This window comes from Dipodomys spectabilis, unplaced genomic scaffold (assembly GCF_019054845.1).
Source record: "Dipodomys spectabilis isolate Male_0828 unplaced genomic scaffold, ASM1905484v1 ptg000145l, whole genome shotgun sequence".
Classification (NCBI taxonomy): domain Eukaryota; kingdom Metazoa; phylum Chordata; class Mammalia; order Rodentia; family Heteromyidae; genus Dipodomys; species Dipodomys spectabilis.
In genome coordinates this window covers 10,415,424-10,441,554 of record NW_024870822.1, presented here as the reverse complement: position 1 = coordinate 10,441,554, position 26,131 = coordinate 10,415,424, and the positions used below count along the sequence as shown (strand labels likewise).

At 37.6% G+C, this 26,131-nt stretch overlaps 1 protein-coding gene across 1 annotated transcript in view; it reads right to left on the bottom strand.

Annotated features, from left to right (window-relative positions):
• Window positions 1-1,888: 1,888 nt before the first annotated feature.
• The window catches only part of Lgr4 (leucine rich repeat containing G protein-coupled receptor 4), a 103,278-nt gene continuing 79,035 nt past the window's right edge, over window positions 1,889-26,131 (bottom strand). Inside the window, exons 5-18 of the mRNA XM_042691414.1 lie at window positions 21,452-21,667; window positions 20,387-20,458; window positions 19,566-19,634; window positions 18,499-18,570; window positions 18,231-18,302; window positions 17,841-17,909; window positions 16,037-16,108; window positions 14,226-14,291; window positions 12,686-12,757; window positions 10,674-10,745; window positions 10,161-10,286; window positions 8,919-9,034; window positions 8,589-8,672; window positions 1,889-4,922 (exon numbers count right to left, since the gene is read on the bottom strand). Coding sequence (XP_042547348.1) covers window positions 3,646-4,922; window positions 8,589-8,672; window positions 8,919-9,034; window positions 10,161-10,286; window positions 10,674-10,745; window positions 12,686-12,757; window positions 14,226-14,291; window positions 16,037-16,108; window positions 17,841-17,909; window positions 18,231-18,302; window positions 18,499-18,570; window positions 19,566-19,634; window positions 20,387-20,458; window positions 21,452-21,667 — 2,455 coding nt within the window. The 3' untranslated portion in view covers window positions 1,889-3,645. The remainder of the gene's footprint in view (window positions 4,923-8,588; window positions 8,673-8,918; window positions 9,035-10,160; window positions 10,287-10,673; window positions 10,746-12,685; window positions 12,758-14,225; window positions 14,292-16,036; window positions 16,109-17,840; window positions 17,910-18,230; window positions 18,303-18,498; window positions 18,571-19,565; window positions 19,635-20,386; window positions 20,459-21,451; window positions 21,668-26,131) is intronic.

Here is a 26,131-nt window from a genome sequence, read left to right as displayed (position 1 = left end):
CTTAAAACCTTTTGTGAGAATATCTCTAGTATTAACATCACATTTTTGGCACTTCCCAAGGAGATAAGCTTGAGATACAATTTTCAAACAGAAATAACCTAACTTAAGGGGGAAAAAAAGGTTTAATAGAAAAAAAAACTTGAATTAATGATTTTCCTTAATAAATATCCTTAAATAAGCAGTTTGACCTTTATATTCCTAGCCTATTCCTGTATAAAATAGGAGATAATCTACCTTACAATAATATTTCATTACCCATCAAAGCTTCTAGCTCAGGAATAATGTAAACTTACCACTTAAACTTCAAAACGTTTCCACCAAAAAATTCCATTGTAGGAATATTAAAAATGCAACGCACTTTACTTCTTGAAGCACTTTACTGAACAAAACATGTCTTTTCTTCAATGTTTTGGGGTCACCATTATGACTAATAATGAACCATGTAGCCGAGGCAGTAACATGGTGCTAGTGTTTGAAGCTAAGTCCTCAGTCACTTGTTTTACAGTGCCTTTTCATTTGTAGGGCTGAGAAATCATAACAGTATGGGTAGAATTATTCATAGATATACAAATTAGCTTAAAAGAGAATGCCTTGCTTAAGTTATAGAATATTGTTTTTGTAAGGTTTTCCTTCTATTCACTTAATTTTCACTTTTTAAAAACTTGTTTTGCTTTCATAATGTACTCAAGATCATTATTTTTGTTGGTCCTAAAACCTTCTGTGAGTGAAGGTAACTTTCTGTTACAAAACTACCACTAGCAGTTCTATGGCAATATAGGCTACTTTAATATATCCCTGGACACAACATCATGTCTTAGCTTGCCTCAAAAGAAAAGGCAGAGTGATTGGGAGGAGATGAGTGAGCCAAGGTGAAGGTGAATGAGATTAGAATGGAGTAAGATATATAAAGGAAAGGTAATTATTGTATGTTTTGGCTATAGAAATTTAAGTCTGTGAAGTTTAAAGTATACTCACAAAACAGCCAGGTAACAGAGGTTCATACCTATAATCTTATCTACTCAGATTACTTAGCCTTAGTAAAAAGCTGAGCAAGAGCATGAGGCCCTGAGTTCAAGCCCTTGTACCAGCACACACACACACATACACACACATAAAATACAACACATGGGAGTCTCACATTTACTTAAATTTCACTCAACCAACCGATTTCTCATTTGTAGTTGAGGGATTGAAGACCGTAAACACTGAATATTCAAGTATTTGACCATCTTTAATATCATGTAAATATTTTAAAGTCATTTGCTTTGAAAATATTGAATTGGCATTCTCAAGTTGCACAATTTGTTTTTTGTGATATAGTCAAATTTAGGAGAAAACTACTTCTACATTCCAACGAAGCATTGTTAGATATTTATAGATGACTATCAAAGTAGTTCATAATCTGTGACTTCTATTATTTCTTCCAAATCCTATACTTTGTCTACAAAACACTAAGTAAATTCATCGTAAAGTAAAGCAAAATGGATTTTTTAGAAACTTCAATAATTCAAAATACTGAGTATAATAGTGTATTCTCACTTTATAAATTTTTTCCCACATATTTTAAATATCTTCCAGTACTTATGCTTGAACTCAGCACCTGAAACTGCTCCTTAGCTTTGAACTCAGCACCTGAAACTGCTCCTTAGCTTTGAACTCAGCACCTGAAACTGCTCCTTAGCTTTATTCACTCAAGGCTGATGCTCTACCACAGCTCCATTTCTTGTTTTTGCTGGTTAACTGAAAATAGGTCTCACGGACTTCCCTGCCCAGGCTGGCTTTTACCTCCAGTTCTCAGATCTCAGCTTCCAAAGTAGCTAGGATATCTGGCATAAACCATGGGTCTGTGGCCCTATTTTTTAAATGAATAAAGTTTTCAATAACTTGTATTTTAGGAAAAAAGGTTTTAATTAGGATTTTCTTACCAAGTTATGATTTAACATTTATCAGATGTGTAAATATACAAATATGATAGCAATTTTTAAAACTTGTAAATAGTTGGCCATACAAAATTACAGCACACTGGAAATAAATCCCTCCCACATTTTGTACAAACTACATGATTTTGATATACAAAGATTCTGTTTTTATTACACTGACAATGTACAACCAAGACTATTTACAATGCAAAAAAAAGTATATAAACCACAATTTAACTTTCTGCTACTGGCAGCCACTATAGTTTAGGAGGTAGCTTTAATTAAACAAATGAGCAGAAGCCACATTTCCCAACTCGTGTTCTAAAAATAATTTACATAAGATAAAAATTCATTATATGCACAGTATGTACAGTTTAATTATTAAACTGCAACTTAGCTTAATTTTTTGTATATCCAGGCTAACTCACATGGCAGTAGGTTTGCAATTGATTTAACCTTGTTTAAAAAAAAGAACTTACTGAGCAATTATAACTTTATGACTCCATATAGAAACATGTCAGAAGCCCACAGATGAAAATCAAGTACTTAGAAAATATTTAAGGGCATAGCATTTAACTTTCTTCCTTTTATCCACCCTCCCCCCTTAATGGCACATTTTTAATGTCTAACTGGGGTTCAACATCTGACCCACTGAATGGGCCATTTGTAAGTGGGAAAATGGAGAGGGTATATGGACACATCTACTTAGCAGTGCAGGAGAATCCAGCTGTTTGAGAACTAAATGGAAGTGCTTTCTGTCACAGTTATTCCAAGTTATTTCCAATGACTTAATATATTTACCCCTGATTTACTCCCTGTATAGTCCAAATTGTTAGTTCAGCACATACCAACAAAACTGGAAAAAAAAATCAGTAGAGTCAGTAATGACAAAAAATACTTATTGAAAAACTGCACAGAGCCATTAAATCCCTCAGGAACCATTCAAATCCGTATATTTTTAGCCAAATCAACTAAACCCACATAACAATTAGCCTGTTGCTTTTCCTCAGTAGTACAATTACAAAATACTAAGGAAAAAAATACTATGATCACAACCAAAGCAATGTATAAGGATGCGAAGCAAATGGTCTGCTATGTTTTGTTTTGTTTTTAGAAATCTAACAGCTGTTAATATTGTTTTAAAAAACGTCTTCAGGTTTTAGATTTATAAATCACATGAACAAGATGAGAATAACAAAACACAAAAAGGTAATGCCTGTGCATACTCTCACAGTGCGAGCTGAGAGACTGTCCCTTTTTCACCCCTGCAGTAAATTGTCCTGAGATTAATGATGAAACATTAAGTAAGATTAGTAAGACTTTTCAGTTATCTAAAATCACATTTAATTTTTAAAAAATATTAACAGCTGTTCTCTATCTTGTGCTTTATTCAGAAACATAAAAATTTGCATCTTAGGATTCACAAAGAATGAACTTTATAATATCGCAAGACTACACCCAAATTCTTTTCAAGTTTTATTTATTTCAAACAGACCCCACATGGCTTAGACATGACATTTATTTTATTTCCCACCAATTTATAGTTGAGGCACCTGTTCTTTGAAAATGTCTGGGTTTGAGAAATAAACTGCCACCTTCCCCTTCCTCTAAGTGGTACCAGACAGTAAATTACAGACATGCTTTCCAGAAGAAAGATTCAGAATAAGGTCCACTCTAGAAACACTGTGATTTTGGTTGATGAGGAAATGGTCGGAAACACAGTAGTTCAGTCTTTCACTCTTGGTAGATTGTAAGCATAGCGCACCAAAGGAAATCCTCGGCTCTGATAGAAGCAGGCTCTTCCGCAGGCCTGCACCTGGTCAGAACTGTCTGAGACGAAGGAATCCTCTTCATCTGCGTAGTCCGAATGGGCCGACTGCGTGCCACAGTCGGACCAATAGCCCTCGGGTCTTTGGCAAGAAGCCACTGCCAAGGCAGGACAGCTGTGTGATTTGATGAAGTGTTTGCATGACACTGGTTTTGTCAGAAGGAAGGATTCACAGCAGTCGCACACAGTCAGGTTCCCCTGCAGGTCAGAGTACACGCCACAGTCGTAGTAGAAGTCTGGCTCCACACAACCCCCCTGGCTGCTGATGGAAACGGAGACGGATCCGCTTTTCTTGGTCACACGATGCTTCAGTAACTTCCATTCTTCTTTAAACTTTGGGTTGAAGAACACGTACAGGACCGGATTCAAGCAAGCAGGCAACGGGAAAAAAATCAGAGTGACCGACTTCATTATTTCAGGACTGATGGAGATGGCGGTGATCAGCGGCGCAAAGGAGAAAAACGCAACAGGGCAGAAGAAGATGCAGTTGGTGAAGATAAGCCACGCCACATGCTTAATCATGCCAGACTGGGAATTCTCCGAGAGGTCTTCCTTTTCCAGGTTGCAGTACAGTTTCGTGTAGATAACGGCCATTAACAGAAACGCTAGGGAGTTTAACAGCACTAAGGTGACAGTGTATCCTAAGGACGGCGTCTCTCCCGTCGGGAACGGCAAGCACAAGGGGGAGGCGGAGTACTCTCCTGTATGGAACAGGGGGAAACAGCCCGCCACGGCAGCCCCCAAGAAAGCACACAGGGCAGCAACCTGGAACTGCTTGAGATGATTGCTCTTCCCGTTTTTTATCATGCCTTTTGCAGAGAAGCTTCTTTCCACCACTGCTAACATTAGTAAAAATATGGCACTTTCTGAGGAGAAAACTGCCAGAAACCCAGCAACTTTGCAGCCGCTGCCAGTCTCCCACCAGATGCCAAAGTCAGCAAACCTGCCCCAGGATACAGCATCAAGGAACGTGAGGATGCCAGTGTAGACTCCCATGAATAAGTTAGACACTGAGATCAAGCCTATGAACAATTTGGAGGAAGGGAGTGAAGTACAAGATGCAAATGTGGTTACAATGACAAGCAGGTTGAAAAACAATGCAACCAAGAAAATGAACCACACGGTAAGACGAATCATCCAGCTTCCCAGTAAATATTCACAGGGTTTAAAAGCACCTATGATGAAAAAAGAAAACACAGTAAGAGGCAATATTTAAAAATACCCTATTTCCTATGCGTAACAGCTTTATAGACTAATGACAGTTGACTCCTGAGGGAGTCTGCTACCTATGTGAATTAATCAAATGGAAAAGATGACGACTTTTTAAGATATTTCAGTCATAGAATAGGCCAATTTTACAAATAAACTGGCTTTAATTTAATTAGATATGGCTTCAATTTCCCAGAAAAAATGTCTAACACATAAAAGGTATGTGATAATATTGGGGACCTGGAATTAAATGCTTCATGACATGTAATCTTACCTAGAGAAAGGAACTTATATCTGTATAAATTTCATTTTATCACTTGTGGACGGTAATATCTGTTTCACTGAGCTGTGAAGCATGTAAAATTATAAACAGGATACTTAAGCAGGATGCAGAATATATAGTTGGACTTTAGTAAATATTAGCTCCCTTTTTCTAGTCTACATAAACTTCATAACAGTATACATATATGCACATATTTTAAACATATTATTACCTATTTCTTATAGTTTTAAAAGGCAACCTGATGAGGAAGGCTAAGACACATACAGTTACCTTCCTGTTTTACCCAGAGAAACTGACATTGTAAAGCCTTCGCCCCAACAAGGGTCATTTCAGTAAGACAGTACAACCAGTATTAAGCCCACATTGATATAATTATACAATGCTTGATACAAACAACTATATAACACATATGAGTTGTGAGAACTGACTTAGTAATTTTTCCTTTTTCATTTTATTTATGTGGTTCCAGTACTGGTTTTTGAACTTAGAACCTTACACTTGCTAGGCAGGAACTCTATTACTTGAGCCATACTGCCAGCTCTTTTTGATTTTTTGTTGTTTTGTTGTCATTTTTAATAGGGTCTCCCTTCTGTCCAGGAGAGGCTGGACCTTGATTCTCAATTATGTTTCCCACATAGCTGGGATGTCAAGTACACTCCACAGTACTCAGTTTTTTATTGATTGAGATAGGATCTAGAGAATGTTTTGCCCAGCTGCCCTAGAACTGTCATTTTCCTGATTTCTGCCTCTTAAGTAACTAAGATTATGGACGGGATCCACCACACTCAGCACATTCAGTAACTGGATTGTTTGTTCTAGAAACTCACTGTCACATGCTATCCTTGTAATAAGTGAGAACTGTTTCATATAAAAAAACTAGAAATGAAAAAAAATGAGAAACACAAGAATCTATGTATCACAATTGTCTGAAAGATATGTTCTATTTTTCTGGACTATCATGAAATTTGATATATCCAAAAAGCACTTTAGTCCTCAAGACAGTTATAGACCCAAAAACCATTTACCTGATTTCCAGATCACACAAAAATTTGTAACTTAAGGCTGCACACTGATGTCTCCAATTAACCAGCAAAAAGCTGAAGGTGGTACTGTGGCTCAAGTGGCAGAGAGTCAGCCTTGAGCAAAAAAAGTAAGAGCAAGTACCCAGATAAACCCTAAACTTAAGTCCCAGGACTGACACATATACACATACATACAAATTGTGACTTAAATTTTATTTTCACTCTCCCTATCAGAAGAAGGGAAGCTCTGTAACTTTAACTTTCTTTCTGTATGGGAACTCATTATTTTTCAAGAAGGAGGGGTAGCGCATCTGACCTGGAAGAAAAGGACACCTACAAAAGTCTAAAAGTGACCAACACCCAGATTCTCTCTGTGGAAGCCTACCACCTCCTTCAAACCTAAAAGGATCTATGTTCTCTTTTGTTGCCTGATTCTGCATGAGCATGTGTGTGTGTGTGTGTGTGTGTGTGTGTGTGTGCGCGCGCGCGCGCGCATATGTGTGCATGTGTGTACTTACTATAACTGAGTTCACCCTTACTGTTACCTTAGGGAGATGAGCTCAGACCAGCTTTCTCCCTGGACAAGTGTAGAAGAAATGGAATCACTGCATGATCAGTAACCTCCCTTTAAGAAAACCACTTCCTTCTCTCTGGATCTTCAGCTTTTTATGTATACTCTCTAACATATGACCAATGGAGCAACTGAGTAGTTATCCATCTTCTAAAAATGAATACATAGAGACACACAATGCATTACATAAACTTAAGATTCCTGCCAATTTATCCATATATGTATCTGCTAACTTTAAGCTTATTATCAGGCTGAGGATGTGGATCAAGTAGTAGAGTACTTGCAGGCAAGCAAAAGGCCCAGAGTTCAAACCCTAGTACCACACAAGAAAATAAAAAGCTTATTCTTTATACAAATCACTGTATTAAGTATTCAACAAATAGCACCACAGAAGCTCACAGTCTGGCAATCACAGTAGTGAATCATAATGTGTGATTCTGACATAAAATCAATGTCTAGATTATCCCCTGACATCAGAGCAATGAAATCTCCTTTGTGCAGGCAAACAATTTCACAAAAAGTAGTTTATTTTATAGTTAAATTATTAATCTATCTTTGGTATATAAGGTATAATATTACAAATATGTGGAAGCAATTTAATAATTTTTCTAAGACTCATAATTTAATGAATCATAAAAAAGTCGCTTAGTTACATTTTAAAATAATACTAAAAACCTTAAAAACCCTAATAGACCAGTGATTTGTAGAAAGAGTCAAAAGAACATTAGGAAAGTGCCTTTTAGCTGCGTGCCAGTGGATAACACCTATAGTCTTAGAGCTATTCAAAAGGCTGAGATTTGAGAAGTGAGGTTCAAAGCTAGATTGGGTAGAAAAGTCTGTGATAATCTTATCTCCAAAAGTAACCATTAAAAAAAACCCAAAACAGCATTGCTGGAGACAAAGCTCAAGTGGCAAAGCACTAGTCAAGCAAGAATGCCAAGCAAAGTTCAAGGCCTTGAGTTCAAATCCTGATATGGGAAGGAGTGCCTCTTATGGGTACAATGGCTGAAGTCTGTAATCCTAGCTAATTGGGAAGCAATAATAAAGGGATCAAAGTTCCAGGCCAGTTTGGGTCAAAATAAAATATAATACTAGCTGAAGATCTTGGCATGTGCCTGTCTTCCCAAGCTATGAGAAGAACACAATAGTTGGGTGGCATATTCCTGTAATCCAAGTAACAGGTAAGCATAAATTGGTGGAATGTTCAGGACAGATCAGGCATAATGTAAGACCTTATCTCAAAAATAATCAAAGCATAAAGGGCTGGTGGAGTGGCTCAAGTGGTAGTGAACACCCTTAACGTGCAAGAGTTCAAACCCAGTACTGGAAAAAGAAGCAGAGGGGGGGAGGGACCCAGGGAAGGGGAGTGAGGGCAGGGGAGAGGGAGAGAAGGAAGGAAGGCAGGAAGGAAGGCAGGCAGGCAGGCAGGCAGGCAGGCAGGCAGACAGGCAGACAGGCAGACAGGCAGACAGGAAGGAAAGAGGGGAAGGAGAAAGAGTCTCTTAAGCAGTATGTACCTAATCCTTACCCTGAAAAATCTTAAGGTGCATAGTGGGATTCAGTGGATAGGACCCTGAAATCCCAAAAAAGATGCTTGAGCTGCCTATCAGCAGATCACATTTGGAGTCAGTAGGCCTTACAAGATATCTAGTCCCACCCCTACTCCATAGAAATCACATCTCTCCCCTATGTGTCAAGATTATTTAACCTATGCTTACTTAAAGTGAGAACCATGGCAAATTATATTGGGCCTTACCTGTTGAGGGTGTACAATGGATAATTATTTGACTGTGTTCTTCATTTTCAACACTGCTTGTGACATTGGTTGCATCGGCAGTACCTGAACATATCACATAAAGTATGCTCAATTAAAATTGGATGCAATTCAAAAGTGCCACATTTCGCTACCTTTTTTTCCCCCTCTCATTGTAAACCCAGCTTATATGAGTCTTGATAATATATCTGTGATACTGATCACACAGGAAATGCCACAGACTTTATATTGATCCTTCCCAAACTGATTATAACACAGACCCATTGATTAATGCACTAAGGAGTGTTCTGTTTTAAAAAGTCATGCACTTGCCTTTGTCCTTTGTCACACTATGGTCTTGGAGACTGTTATCTTCTGTGTTCAAATGTGCATAAGAGTCACAACCCCAAAATGCACAGCACTGATAAGCATAGGGTACTGATAAAGACCTGGTGAAAAATTGTAAAATACACAATGAAAGGTGGTGGTGACACTGATCAACATACATTGTACTTGTAATCTGACTTCTGGATAAAAATACACATTGAATCTCAATTTCTCAGATAGGAGTTCATTTGGTTAGAAACTATTTTAATCTCTGAAAACTCCAGTGGTGAGTCAGGAAGACCTAACTGCCATGTGTCTTATAGGCTGGCCATTTATTATTTCCAGGCCTGTTTCCTCATCTATGAATAGCGTCCTGGTAAAGTTCATAAAGATAATCACAAAGACATATTACAAACTTGTCCTTTTGAAGTTGAATGTGTGTTAAGCCATATTTAAATTTTCATCACAACAATGCAGTTTTTAAATGTTCCCAGGCACCAGTGGCTCACACCTGTAATCCTAGCTACTCAGGAAGCTGAGATCTGCCCAGCAGGAAAGTCTGTGTGAGCCTCTCATCCCCAATAAACTACTCAGAAAAGGCCAGAAATGGTGCTTCAGCTCAAAGTGGAAGAGTGCACTAGCCTTGAGCAAAAGATCAGGGACAGCACCCAGGCCCAGAGTTCAAGACCCAGGACAAGCCAAAAAAAAAAAGAAAAGTAAATGTCTATGATATCTTTTATACATATCATGTCTTAACTATGCTCAATTTACCTTCACATCAATATCCACCGTCACTTGTGACTTTGCACCATTAAATAAATTGACTTTGTTCATATAAATGCAGTGAAAGTATTTATTGCCTTCTTCCTCAATAATAGTCTCAAGTACTTTTCACTATCCATAATGAGATCATACTATATAAATCTGAAGTCTCTATGAAGTTTTACAGCATTATATCTACTTGTCAGCTCACATGATATTGTTTATGATATTAGTAAAGAAAAGGCATTATCTTCATTAAAACACTAAACTATTCTGTATTTTTAGTTCATGTTCTCAACAATACTCATGATCTGTTATTCACCAAATCTACAAAAGATAGAGGTAGAAAGTAAATATAATCTAGCAAGAAAATCTTGGAAACAAAGAAAGAAAGGGGTGGCGGGGCATGGGGGGAACAAAACCTCAGAACACTATAATTTGGGGGCTTACTATAAACCCAGTGAAAAAGAATAAGCAAAAACATACCTGAGATTAGCAAAGTCTTTTGCTGATAAGGGGTCTTTCAGCTTATAGTTGCCCACAAGTTTTAGCTGGTTTAGCCCATTCAGGCCTTCCGTGGGAAATGAAGTTAGCTCATTGAAACTTACATCTCTAAAATGTGAATGAGACTTTGAGTTAGTTCCCTATGTAAAAAAAAAAAATCGCTATATATATTAACATCATAAACGTTATATCCCTAAAATGATAGATGTACCATGTGTCTGTCATGTAAGAAGCTGTTACTATCTCAATATATTTTAGCAATTTTGATTTTGCCCATGTTAAAACACAAGTTTCAAAACTTGGGGGGGGGGGGGGTGGGGGAGAAGGAGGGAGAATATGTCTTGTGTCCCAGTAGGCAGGAGGCTGAGGCAGGAAGATCAAGTGTTCAAGGCCAGCCTGGGCTACATTGTGAGACACTACCTCAAGGAAAGAAAAAAGAAAAACTTCTCTTCATAGCTCTAGAATGCTACTTCATATAATTATCTGCATACTTACAGGTTAGTAACTGGCCCGAGCTTAGCAAAAGCTCTGCTGTGAATTTCATGGATCAGGTTTCTACTCAGATCTCTGCAATTTAGAAGTAACATGTTAATTTTTCTGACGATGTAACATAATATCTTTGATAATAACAAAGACCTTCAATCTTGTCCAGCAACATTTTTTCCTGTATGCTTTATTGCCTCTCTTTTGTGAAAATTTATTTCTTAAAACGGAATCCCTATAGCAGCAAAGCTGGCAACTATTTCAAAACAGTTGTAAATATTCTCACCTTTATCATTCTGGTACCAGTTCAAAACTATAAATGATATGAGAGAACCTTTGGTACTATTAACTAGAGGAAGAAAAGCCCAGCCCTTACAAGACTGAAAATAAAAATAGGCTTCATAGTGTTTGCCTTCTCAAAGGTTAGTGATAAGACTCCAGAGAAGACAAATAGAATCAATAAACAAACAAGGGCATTCCAAGAGGGCTGCAGATATCTTTCTTTCCCAAAGCAGGAAATAAAAATCCTATCAACAGCAAAGCTAGCTCTACATTCAGCAACACACCCTGAAAAAAAAAATCTGCTTTTACAGAATTAACAAATCAGAGGAGTAATCTATAACCACACTTATGTTGGGCCTTAAAGGAAATTTAAAGATCCATTAAGTTCATCTAGAACGCATGTCCGGAATAACAGAAAAACTTGAAACAAGTTGGTTATAAATCATGAAAAGACTTGCTTTTCATGGCTGTCAATCAGTGTGCTCAAAGTCATGGCAACTAGGATCCAGCTCCTGTCCACATGACTGCCCACACATAGAGAATGACTAACCACCACAAAAACAGACAACACCACCTCTAGTACAGTGCCTGTTTATTGTTGTTTGCTATTGCTGTTCTTTATGATGCCTAGGACCAAATCCAAGGCATTGGGCATCATGCTATCCCTGAGCTGTAACCACAGCCTCTTTGATTTCTTAAAGGGGAGCCAGTAGGAAAATAGATTAAATATATTAAAATTTTCAACATTTTTCTATATTGAAAAAGATGCATTAATTTAGTGCATTACATTTTCCAAACTAACATTCTATAAAAATAGTGACAGTTTTGTCTTGGTCATCTCTGTAGTTCCAGGCTAATGCCTGACAAACATACACTCATATTCTCTCTCTCTCTCTCTCTCTCTCTCTCTCTCTCTCTCTCTCTCTCTCTCTCACACACACACACACACACACACACACACACACACACACACACCTGGGTACTGAACTCAGGGCATGTGCTTGTTAGATAAATACTTAGTCCTTTTGCTTTTTAGTTGTTGGGTTTTTTTTCAGATAGGGTCCCATGCATTTGCCTGAGCTGGATTTAGACCACAGTTGTCCTACCTCCATTCTCAAGTAGCTTAGATTACTGGTAGGCACCATCTCTCCTGACCCTAAATAAATTATAACATGAGTGCTTCTGTTATACATAAATGAGCTATATATTACTCATGATAGACAACCCAGAGCAAGAGTCAGCCAACTTTGCCTTTTACTTGGCCAAAGAATAAATATTTTTACCTTTGTGGGTCATGTGGTCTCTGTTGAAACTATTCAACTGTGCCACACCATGAAAAAAGAAGCTTAGACAACACTTCAACAAAAGGCCTGGCTTAGTTCCAACAAAACTTAATTTATGAAAACAGGAAGCAGGCTAGTAGCATTGACTCATAGGCAGTAGCTTGCTCACCCTAGCTCTAAAGGATGGAGAACTCACTATTAAAATTTGGAAACAAACTCCATCATTCAGGTTATATACATTTATAATTTTTTCACTCAGTAAGGTACAATAACATCAATTAGCTCAGGTAAAAACTACTAAAAATCGATTATATAAAGTACAATGTGATAACAAAGTAGACAATATTTATGGATCATAAATTGAATCTTTAAATGGAACTATTGGCATGCAAAGCATAGTGACACATTAATTTATAGCTCAACAAAAAATGTCTTAATAATAACCATAGGAAAACTTACAGAATCCTTAGGTTTGCCAGGCCTTGAAAAGTATTTTCCTTTATTTGGTGGATTTGATTACGTTGCAATGAACTGAAATAAAGTAGAAAGAAGAAGGAGGAGAAAAAGGAGGAGGAGGAGGAGAAGAAGAAAAGGAGAGGGGAGGAGGAGGAAGAAAAGAAAAAAGGAAAAAGAGGAAGGGAATGAAAGAATAGGAGAAAACAAAACAAAAATTACTTTTTCTATTTGGAACAGTAACATTGTTAGTTAAACATTTTCTAAGTTTAAGTATTCATTTGTATTTAATAATTGCTCTTGTGGAAAGTAAAGAGAACTGCCATTTCCTCATGCTGAAAATAAAAAAGTGGGATTAAGTGCTATTACATCTTAAATTAAACTAGGAGTTAATTAGTACACCATCAAAACTCTTTATCAAGTCCACGAGGTGAGAGAAGATGACACAGTGAGAAAGAACCCAAGCCAAGTAGCACAGGAACCAGACAGCTGATAACCTCTTCCACCACATCCCAACCAGCTTCCATGATGGCTGTCCTATAAGAGCACATGGTGGGCTATAGGATTCATGACTGTTTACTCTCAGCAGCCAGGGCAAGATTTGTTTTGCTTTTTAGATGCACTCTTCCCCTTTTATAGCATCTAATAGAATGGCTGATGAATAAGTGTCTAATGAAGGCCAGTTGCTAGCCTATGTTTATTATCCTAACTAATCAGGAGGCTGAGCTCTACAAATCAGTGTTGGAAGCCAGCATGGGCAGATAAATCTGAAAAATTATCTCAAATTAACCAGCATAAAGCCGAAAGTGAAAGTGTGGCTCACATGGTAGAACGCTGAAAAATCTGAGGGAGAACAAGAAGCCTGGAATGCAAACTTCAGTACTGTCACAAAAAATAGATACGCTGTGTGCCAGTGACTCATGCCTGTAATCAGAGCTACTCAGGTGACTGAGATCTGAAGATCATTGTTCAAAGTCAACCAATTAACCACCAAAAAGCTGAAGTAGAGCTGTGCCTGAAGTGGTAGAGCACTAACCTTGAGCAAAAGTGCTCAGAGACAGCATCCAGATCCTGAGTTCAGGCCCTAAGACTAGCACACACATGCACACACATGCACACACAGATACAAGACAGATGATATAAATTGTATTCCTTTTGTTGTTGCTGCTGTTGTTGTTGTTGGTCATGGGGTAGCTCTTTTGCTCAAGGCTGGCACTCTACCACTTTGAGACACAGCTGCCATATCTGGCTTTTTCTGTGATTAATTAGAGTTAGGAGTCTAGACTTTCCTGCTTGGAGTTCGCTTCCAACTGAGATCCTCAGATCTCAGCCTCCTGAATAGTTAGGATTATAGGCCTGAGCCACAAGTGCCCAGCAGATGATATAAATTAAAAAGGCCAATTTTCCATTTTATTTAAAGGAATACCTTATGAATCTAATTTCTTAACAGTAATAGTTCAGGTTAGTAATAGCAACAGTTTATTAAACAAAGGAAGTGCTCAGTGAATTAACAATACAACATTACAAAAATAAAAAAACAACTTACATTTCTTCTAGAGCATGACATCCATTAAAACTTGGAAGGTCTCTTATATTGTTGTAGGACAAGTCACTTAAAACAATAGAAATTGACAAATCAATGTCACCATTAGAATTGTATATCAGAAACATTATACTCAGAAGTATTGAAAGCAGCAATAAGATCTTCAAAAAAAGAGCCGAACGAGGAAAGCAACTATTTTTAACCTAAAACTTATAAGTTCCCAGAGTACCTTGGTGATACAAGAGGCTTAAGATTCATAAAGTCCAAATGTATCATGTTGATTATAGATAATATAAAATATGCTAATATATTAATTTATGCACCAAAAATACAATATGGAAAATATATAATTGTTTTAATTGATAAAGCTACAAGTGTTTGAAAATGTTCTTTTTTTTCAATATTGTTTATGCCATAAATAATTTCTGTTGCTTTTTCAATTAAAAAAAAGCACAAGGAGAATAGTATGCTTCCGCAAATCTTTTTAAGCACTCATATTCAATAAAGTATCAGAATGGTTACCTTCCAACCTCATCACTATTTTTTCTCATTGGTGGCCATCCTCTTCCCATTTACACCATTTAATTGCTTGCACAGTCAGTCACTTAACTTTACTATCTCCCTCCAGTAAATGCTTAGTAACATCTTAGCACTTGTTCTGGTGACATGCTTACATCCTTCATTTCATTTCCATTTCTAGTCCTTTTGAAGCTACATAATTACTTCATTCCTGATTAGAGGAAGGTTTAGGTTCTGCTTGTGGATCTTACAATCTGTTGTGGATCAAAGAGAAGAATATGGGGTCTGATGCCCCTGGGGAATCAAGAGTAAGGGACAGACTCAGAAAGAAAAACAAAGCAAAACAAAAACCCCATAGGTTTGACATATAACTAAAAAATAGAGTGCTTGCCTAACATGTGAAGGCTCTGGGTTTAACTTGGAGGAGGAGGGGGAGGGGGAAAAGGAGGAGGAGGAGGGGGGAGGGAAGGAGGGGGGGAGGGGGGAGGGGGAGGGGAGGAGGGAGGGGGGAGGGGGGAGGGGGAGGGGAAGGGGAAGGGGGAGGAGGGGGAGGGGGTGGAGGGGGAGGGGGGAGAAGGGGGGGAGGAGGGGGAGGGGGAGGAGGGGGAGGGGGAGGAGGAGGAGGGGGAGGAGGAGGAGGAGGGGGAGGAGGGAGGAGGAGGCGGAGGCTGGGTAGGTGGCTCAGTGGTTGAGTGCTTGCCTTGCATGCATGAGGCCCTGGGTTCGATTCCTCAGCATCACATAAGCAGAAAAAGCAGGAAGTGGCGTTGTAGCTCAAGTGGTAGGATGCTAGCCCTGATCTGAAGAGCTGAGGAACAGTGCCCAGGCCCAGAGTTCAGGCCCCACGACTGACAAAAAAAAATAATAATAAGAGGAAAAAGGAAGAAGAGGAGGAGGAGGAGGGGGAGGAGGAGGAAGAGGAGGGGGAGGAGGAAGAGAAAGAGGAGGCAGAGGAAATGGGTGGTAGAGGGAGGAAAACAAGAGTGAAAGAAAAGGGAAAGAAAGAAGAGAGGGAAGGGAGAAGAAGAGGATCAAGGAAGAACCTAGCTTAGTTTCTCTTTATTCAATACATAACTCAGATGATTATGACAGACACAAGAACTGAAACCAAAATCAAATGCACATGACCTCTCCAGTACACCACTAACCTTGCCTGTTTATGTGAAAGAAGCAAATAAAAAGTAATTGCATGTTAAAGCTACCTTCTGAAAATAGTTTATTAAGAAATAAAGCAGAACACTTGTAAAGTACATACAAGAAAAGTATGAAGAGCAGGGGGAAAGAATCAAACTTACAGAGTCCTGAGCATCTTTTGTTTTTGGCACAAGTTATCAGGAATGCTGCTTATCTTTGTACCTGTCAAGGTCCTGTGGGGAGTTTAAAAAAAAAAAAAAGCATTGTTCATCTAAAAAAATATTTCAAGTCAGCATGGTAAAAATGTTATTCTCATACACAAGAATAAATTCTCATGTGCTTGCGCATACAAGAGTCAATGAATCCCATTTCCTAACAACTCCCTAATGGTAGGTTGGTAGGAAGGTGAATTAACCCTCAATCTAACATCAACTTTACAGTAAGGAATAAAAGCTTAGAGTTCAGATAATGGACTGTCCAGATAATGGACTAGGAGAAAAATATGTATTTATAGCCATGCCCTAGCTACAATTACCTGAAAGCTGTGTCACCTTCTTATATTCAACATGTGTGAAACCACCTTGGTGTCTTGCCCTGGATACTGTTTCTGTCTTTTCTGTCAGTCACCTAGACACTGCATTTTAAAATACTCTCCTCTACCTATGTTTTCATTTGCTGTCAATCCAAGTTTCTGTTACTTCTTTCTCCATAATGTGCTCATATCTAATGCTTTTTCTCTAAGCCTCGTCCTGTTTTCATTTGTGAAGAACTATAAAATTGACACTTTAAATTTTTTTTCTGGTTTTTGGCACTACTAGTGTTTGAATTCAAAGTCTTAGCCTTGTTAGATGGGCCCTAAAACACCTGAGCAATACCTCCAGCCTGGAGTCAACAAATTTAAAGAAAAAGTATTATCATCAAGAACTACTTATATGAGAAAATGTGAAAGGCAATAAATTTTTAATTAGCTTACATTAGTTATACAGAAGGAAATTTCATTGTTATGTAAAGGCAATGATTTCTATTAGCATATTCATTACCAAATATGTCTGAGTAATGACATGAAGAATCATTAGAAAGGGCCTGTATATAAGATGCATATATAAATTTAAATATTTAAATAACTGCTTTATATGGGATTAAATAATCAATAGGAGACCACTTCCTATAGATAAATCAGCTCCTGTCAAAGACAGCTCTCATGTACAAGAAACAATGAAACTAGACATTCAGGCTGGGATAATTTAGGGTTAGAAAATACCCTGATGGAATAGATGTCATCATTTCCTCTGCCAAAGTCATGAGTCCTCTCTCCTCTTCCCTCTCCCTCTTCCTTTCTCATCCTCCCCCGTCCCCCCCCCCCCCCCCCATGAGTGCTAGCCCTGATCCTCTTTGTGCTCAAGGCTAACACTCTACTACTTGAATAGATGTCACCATTTCCTCTGCCAAAGTCATGAACCCTCTCTTTCCCTCCTCCCTCCCCCCACCCCCCTCCCTAGCATGAGTGCTATCCCCATGGCACCACTTCCAGGTTTTTCTGCGTAGTTTATTGGAAATAAGAGTTTCACAGATTTTCCTGACTGAGCTAGCCCTGCCTGAGCTAGCTTTGAATCACTATCCTAAGATCTCAACCTCCTGAGTAGCTAGGATTACAAGCATGAGCCATCAATGCCCAGTTTCCAGCCCGCTCTCGAAACTCTGCATTAATTAGTCCAACTTTGTCTAAATTCTTAAGCCCAAACTTCTAATGGCACTGAGAGTTACAACTTTACCGGTTTAGTTACCTTTTAGATTTTCTCTCCACAAACTAGCTCCACTGAGCAGAATGACCCAAAACACAATACATTCGCCTCCATCATGATTCTCAATGAAAGGAACTTGGGAGGAATGACCTCAAACCCACCCATCACCATCATCATTAAAAAGACTGGCACCCAGCTAACATACTGCCAGCCCCATACTTACAGACTCTCCAGATGGATAGTTCCAGTCAAATTGGGGAATTGCTGTACCATGCTTGCACCTCGAATGACTCTTTAGGAAATTGGGAGAAAAGAAGTGATTTTAAATTAACTTTTTTTTCATACATCAATTTTCCATTTCATTTTCCAGACATTTTGAAATTATAGTATTACTGTACCTAAAAGATCACCTAATTTGACCTCTTGAAAGTACTTGAAAACATATTTGGTCAAATGTTCACATAAATAAGAAACATGGTAAATTTTCAGTCATCTTTTAGACTTTTGCCCAAGAACAGAAAAAGAAAAAAAATCTATTTTCTGAAGACATAATACATTCTTGTTTGCCATTAGGAAATATTCAGGTATGTTTTTAAGCTTGCATAATACTTACAAGGAATGCAGATCAGATAGATTGTGAAATGCTGAGTTCCCCACAAAAGACAGAGGATTGTCATACAAATGTCTGAAAAAATACAAAAAAAGAAAAAGAAAAGAAAAAAAGAGAGAAAGTTTTTGTGTTTGCCAGTCCTTTACTATAAAATCAATGTTTACACTTTGGCTATATCTAAAGCCCAAATTTTCATTTTCATTAATGTTTGGCCTTGTGAAGAGGGGCTTTACATGATAATATATTAAAAGAAACTTTCAAGAATACTTACATAGTTCTTAAGAGTGGATTACCACCAAATGCTCCATCAGGGATAACAGAAATAGAATTACTATGAAATCCCCTGGAATGACAAAATAGTATTTTGAAACGCATATCCTCTGTAAAGTAGAAAAGTTAAAACCTGAGTATCTACTGTTGTTCAACATTATACAAAACATAACTAATAACAGCTACATAAACATTTTCAAAAATGTGGAGCTTTCAGGAGTACACTTGATTTTTTTAATTGTGAAAATACCGTACAGAGGGGCTACAATTACATGAGCAAGATGATGAGTACATTTCTTATCAAGCATTGTTGTCTCCTCCTTTGTTTCCCTTTCCTACCTCTCCCCTCATCATCCCCCCTCCCGCAACACACTGCTTCATCTGCAACTAATGGGTCCCTCCTATGCATTTATCTTCTGTGTCATCAGCAGAGAACTTTGTAGCATGGGAATATTAGGTATTCTGGTCCCTAAATCTCTCTCACTGTGTTCTCCTTTTTGTCTTTAGGCAATAGATGAACTACTAGCTGTCAGCTCATGACATACAATCTCTGTTATGTCATGTACATTCCTGTCTTTGCCTGTGATAAATGCAATATTCAACATTGTCCCTTGTATCTTCCATTTATTTTTTCCATGTTTTCCAGTCACGTCAAACTCCTTTCCTTTAAGTAATGAACTTCCCAATGACTCAAGGCCAGAATGAAAATTTTCTGGAATGATTTATTTATTTTATTCATTCAACATTTATTTCTACAAGCAACAGCTATTGGTCTATATTCCTGGACTGCCTTTCCAGTGAGACTGAGACTATAAGCTCCTTTCAAGTCAAGACTGGACAGCATGCCTTTTTACTTCAGTAGTATCTAACACTATGCTAAGAACTATGAACAAACTAGCACACAATCTGACAGGGAAGGATCACCTTGTATGTGTGTATATAGATATTATGTCTGTTTGTGTATATTATGTACAACTGCAATAGGAGGAAGATGTAGGATGTCATCCTTGCAACAAAAAATGGTCACTTCTAGGGATAATGGTATTAAGAGGATAGAGCAATACTTACAACTCTTTTAGGCTAGGAAGAGCTTTAATAGCCTGAGGAAATTCCTCCAAGTTATTGTAATTCAAGTCCCTGGGGCAAAATAAAGGAGGAAAATATGTAAGAATACAGAATAGTATGTCACAGTTCATAAAACCATTGGGTACAAATGCATGCTAACAGATCATCCCTCTAGTTAGTAAACTTTCCTTACCAACCACACTGTCATTCAAAACCCAGTAGGAGTTTAATTAAATTTACAGCTTTTAAAACACTGAACAGAAAAATAAATTCCATGTCTTTCTCTATGATGTTTTTAGGTCAACAAGTTTACAAATTCAAAGAATTCTGAGAATTGCATACCACTGGAGGATGAAATAAACACATTTTCTGAATAGTACTTCTCAGAAAAATTCACCAGAAAACAGAATTTATTGATGATGACAGTAACGAGAAACTGAGGCTTCCATTTGGAGTTCAGAAAAGCTTCCTGACTAACTAGTCTGAAGGTGGCTGCCTTCAGTTCCATCATTAGCAGGAAAATGAGGAAAAGCTACTCAAGAGACTAAATAAAAAACATTTTTTGAGAATAGATAAATCTTTGCAAATTGAGTTGCTTTTTAATACGTATTTTGGGGAAGGAAAGAACATGATGCTCACACTTAGTTGTAATTTTTAATAACTAAAACTGAATGGTTGTTCAAAACTGGCTTATTTGCTGGCAAGCATTTAATTATGCTTTAAAGCAAATTGAGATGAATTCAAGAACAAAAGACTTTTCCTTTTTTGGCAGTAAAAAAATTCCCACTGTTAATACCACAATGGAATGACTTAAGTATACTTACAATGTCTCCAGGTTATCTAGTCCATCAAAACAGTGATGACTCAATCTTTTAATTTTATTGTTATGAAGATGCCTATGGAAAAAAAGCACCAAAATATATTAAGCATATTTCAATAGCAACTATAATTGTTTAGTATGTTTAAATTGGTGTGCGTTAAAGGAATGGTGTAGCTACATCGTTCAACACTGACTATGGAGCTGAGACTCAATGGACACAGAATACATATAGAAAGGGAAGAAGCCCCACCCCAATCCCATGGAAATGAAATACACTTTGATTAACTTTTCATTTATATGAAACAAAACTTTGTTGAGCTCTCCTATGGGAAGAATAATATGGAGCAAGTCTATGAATTTATATCAGTGGGATTGAAAGCAGATTTTTAAAAGCAAGACCACTTTACTCTGTCCAAATTTTGAAAGATTAAAAGCAGAAAATCATATATTCTCTGAAGAAAAGTAAGAAATATCCTTGGAATTTATTTCTGTAAGTATCTCAAAATGGTTTTGCTTCTTTAAACATTGTATAAACAAATCCATTCTAGGACACAAGAAAAATCTGTATGAGTGTTTGGTGAATGACCTAATTTTTTTCTTCTCATGATATAAATGACCATTTATTTTAGGGAGACTCACTACTCAACGGATATTATCTTTTTTTTTTAATTCTCCCAATTCATACTTTCATCAAAGTCCGGCAAGGGTGGCTCACACTTGTAAGCTGAAAACTGATCTGAGTTCAAACCCAGCCTGGATGAAAAAGTTCATGAGACTCCTATCTCCAATTAACCAGTAAAAAACTTGAACTGGAGCTGTGGCTAAAGTGATAGAGTAGTGCTAGCCTTCAAAAGTCAAGCAAGAGCATGAGGCCCAGAGTTCTAGCCCCCAGTGGCAACTCCAAAAAAAATAAAAAATGTTTAAAAATGTTTAAAATGTTTTAGAAGTCAGAATGTTCATTTAATCTTGTTCAGAAGTAGGATTAGTGAGGTGCTTTCATAGTAATTCATCACAAGAAATCCGTTAACACACACAGAAGTTACATCAAGTTAACATTCAGATTACTCACAAAACCACCAGGCTTGAAAGATTGGTGAATGCGAAGTCAGGAATGCTGGAGATTTTGTTGAGAGCCAAGGTCAATGCCTGAAGAGTTGGCAGGTTGCTGAGGGGATGTACGGGGACCTCTGTCAAACTGTTGTCATCCAGCCACAGATGCCGTAACTGAACGAGCCCTTCAAAGCTGTCCTCAGGGACTGAGGTAATATGGTTGGCATCTAAACGCCTGAGAGGAAGGAACAGACACAGCCACACTCAGTAAGGAATTCTGGTGGAATGAGTCAATCGAGTCATACCATTCTCAGAGCTTTGAAAACAAAAAGGAGTTATAAACTGACCAGAACCACAACATCCCTTCTTTCTTTCCTAGAAGGCCTCATTAAATCTAACAACTGTCCAAGACTGTTACATGAAAGTAAGTCATTTCTCTCACCTCTTTTTAAATAAAAGGGATATATCTGAATTTCCAATCTTACAACTGTCATTGGTTAAAGAAGTAAAACTCTTTTGGTTTTACTTCTCTTTGGTTAAAAGAAGAAAGCTCTCTCAAAACTCAAACTGGAACTTTGTATTTCACAGTGTACCTACCAAAGATACAAAAAAAAAAAAAAAAAGCAAGAAAAAAATCTAAGCAGAGGTTAAATATAGTACTTGATTTCCAGTGTCACATTATGCCTGATATTTCATGATAAATTTAATTGCTGAGGCTGGGAAGGTGGCTCAGTGGTAGAGTGCTTGCCTTGCATGCCTGAGGCCCTGGGTTCGATTCCCCAGCACCACATAAGCAAAAAGAAAAAAGCCAGAAGTGGAGCTGTGGCTCAAGTGGTAGAGCGCTAGCCTTGAGCTGAAGAGCTGAGGGACAGTGCCCAGGCCCAGAGTTCAGGCCCCACGACCGGACCCCAAAAAAAAAAAAATTTAATTGCTACTCTGATTTGGTACCACAAAAAAAGAAAATGAGAAAATACTTACAAGTTTTTAATAGCAGTGAACCATTTTCAATGGGTACTCAACTGCCCTTATACCAACAAATTAAAACTTTGTTTCAGTTTGTACAAAGCAAACAGCTCTTGTCATTATTCTCAAAAATGTAGTTTGCCAAAATTAACAGTTGTTAAGTAAAAGGCAACTTGTCCATAGGAAAAAAAACTAATAACTATTCCCAATCAAAGTCAGTGTGGCTTTAAAGCTTCTTCATTTTTTCCAAAAGAATTTGGAATTAAGAAACACCTTATTAGTAGGATTATTCATACTTAGTTTTAAGTTCCCATCTGAAAAATCTGGAAACTAAGTCCTAAGATTTATTGTTGGCAAAACCAAGTGTAATTAGAATAATCACTTTTCAACAAAAAGACAACTGGGATGATTATAATGAAGGAAAGTATGTGTTAGGCAAATCACAATGTTCCTCACTGAATCCTTTGTTGACAATTGACACATATATTCATGCCTTACAGTCTTACCTTTAGGGACCAGGGTGGAAAATATTAAATAAAAAAAAAAAAACCACCTCACAGTATGGGTCTGTTTTTAAAGAAATGGGGTTTGGGAACTTTCTTACACTGCTTATTTATTTATTGTTGTGCTAGGGATTGAACTCTGGGTCTCAGGTATGCTAAGCAAGTGTTGTACTACTGAACTAGTAAACCCTAAACTTTAACTTTGCCAAATTCCTTCCTTCCTTCCTTCCTTCCTTCCTTCATTTTTTCCTGTTTACTTGCTATACTGGGTTTTCAACTCAGGGCCTATGTTTGTTAGGTAAATGCTCTATCACTTGAGCCACATCCCAATCTCTCCAGTTTTCTGAAATTCAACTTCAGTTCCTGCCATACTCGTTCCTTTCCTTGCCTGGCAAGTTCTGGGCTCCTGCTCCCAACTAACTGTCTCCAACTCCAAAATCTTTCTTTTTTCTAGAGGCAAACTTGCAAGGGTGAAGGACAGTTGTCTGGAAAGTATCTATCTGATGGACACCTTCTTTCAGATAGAGTCAAGATAATTGAAAGAATTTTTTAAAAGGGGGAAGAGGGGAACTGGGCAGCTGCCTCAAGAATCCACCTAGCAACAAACATTTCTAGACTTCTTTGGGCTTTCCACAATTTATCCTTGGGCTGGGGAGGGGGAAGCTGGTATCTTCTATATAATAGACTAGCAAAATACTGGCTACAGAACTGTTTAGGAGATTTGCTATAATGAAGAGATAGGAATGTGTTCAAACACAGAGATATAATTCACACTCTCCTGGAATTTCCATTCCTAGTTAGAGACACCAAACATATAATCATACAAATTAACCATATAATGTAACTAAATTGTGTTTGTAGATAATTTGATAATATGCCATTCATTCAATTTAAACAAGCCTCTTAGGCTCAGGGGGCAAAATAGTGAATACACAGGAATAAAGACTGTCCTCATGAGACTGACATTCTGGGGGCCAAGTGGGGGCCATGCAGCATAATAAACAAGTTACAAAATAACAAAAGAGTGACTGGAACATGCTACAAAATAAATAAACAGGAAACAGATAAACATTGATGGGTACTCAAGAGAGAGTAGTTACTTAAAATTCACTTGGTCGTGAAAAGCATCTGCAAGAAGTTATTTAAAAGCATCTGCAAGAAGTTATTTAGGTGGATGCTGGTGGCTTACACTTGTAATCCTAGCTAAACAGGAATCTAAGATCTGGAGGATCAAGGTTTGAAACCAGCTTGGACACACAAGTCTGTAAGACGCCATTTCCAAAACAACCAGCAGGAAGGCTGTTTGGAGGCATGGTTCAAGTGGTACATCATTGGCTGTGAGCAGGAATGAGCCAAATTAGTGTGCAACCCTAAGTTCAAGTCCCATGACCTACGAAAAGAGTTTGTCATGTTTAAACTGAAACCTAAAGAATGAACAAGAATGGGCTGGGAAGATGGCTTAGTGGTAGAGTGCTTGCCTTGCATGCATGAGGCCATGGGTTCGATTCCTCAGTACCACATACACAGAAAAAGCCAGAAGTGGTACTGTGTGCTAGACTTGAGCAAAAGATCATAGACAGAAAGAAAGAAGAAAGAAAAAAAAGCTGAAGGTCTGGAGAGACACTGATATATGCAAGTTGAGTTGATTATGGAAGCCCTTGTAGACCAGGTAATAACTTAAAATTGAAGATCCTCCTCAGTTTCCCAATGTCACTTGTTTATGTTAGCATAATAATGAATTTGTAGAGAATTAAAGAATCTGCAATAGACTTCCAAGTGCACATACTCTAAGTACTCCATTATCTCCTTACAATACAGTAAAATACTTATAAACTGTTCTATTAATATACAATAAAATACTGTAAAGTATTATATACACTAGCTAGTTCCTGTTAATTCTACGCTGTATACTATCAAACAGAAGGGATAACCTTAAAGTAAGATAACCAGGTGAGTTCTAAGCTAAAAAGTAATGAACTTAAGAGCAATACAATAAAAACACAGAAACACTTTCCGCTGTATTAAAACTTTCCTCCAATAGAAGAGGTGTATATAAGTAAAAGTTTATAGGGAAAAACTATGGAAAATGGAAGGTGTAAAAGGATGAACTATAGAAAAAAAAATGAACCCTTAAGTTAGAAGCTAACTGTGAAAAAAGGATTGTGGTGACTAAAATGGCTAACCACTATACCTAATTCACTTGTGGGTATTGAAGACACATTCATATATGTAAAGTTTGTATTCACACAGAGACCAATCAATGCTTTAGGGAAAATGATCATAGCATTCTAGGACTCAAAAGTGGCTTGTGCCTATAATCCTAGACACTTAGGAGTCAGATCTGAAGACTGCAGTTTGAAGCCAGCTCAAAAAGTCAAGTCCATGGGACAGTTCTTTGAAATCAGTTCAGGTAGTAACATCCTTGAGACTTTAACTCCAATAATCTCCAATTAACCACCAAAAACTCCAGCCTTAAGCAAAAAAAGCTAAGGGTTCAAGTCCAGTACTGGCAAGAAAGAGGAACGCAAGCAAGCAAGCAAGCAAGCAAGCAAGGAAGGGAGGGAGGGAGGGAGGGAGAGAGAGAGAAAGAAAATGAGAAAGGGAGAAGAGGAGAGGAGAGGGGAGGAGGAGTAGGGAGGGGAGAAGAAGGGAGGGGGAGAGGAGAAGAATGTTGCTTTGTACCATCAACCTACACTGTTAACATTCATACCAGGAAAATGGTACAATTGACTGGTTTTTATTAGTTGCTATATAGCGTCATGTCTCACAAAGTGGAGTGATTATGTAGGTTTCTTCAAATTATTTTACTATTAAAACTCCATATGGCAAGAAATAGCTAATACTTTTAAGTGCAATTTAATTGCTAAAAGGTTACCCATATTTTTTGTCTTGAAAATATTCTTTATTTCTCTTTTCTGAAGAATCTATTTAATATCTAAGGCTCACATTTCTTAAATATTTGTCTTAAAAATCATAGCTGCAAAATATTACTATATGTAGGTTTAGTGTCAAATGTCTATGCTATCAATAAGTGTGTACTCAAAAACTTTCTCTGACTTACCTATAATGAAAGTATAGTTATAAATGCTTTTAAAGTACTGAGGAAAATTTAGGACATTTAACCTTTGAGATTCTTTAATAGGCATTGTAAATGTGATCTAAAATATGCAAAAACTTTTGTGGAGATTCTTGGGATAGGCCATTTTAACATCCTGCTTAGGTAATGCTTCTGC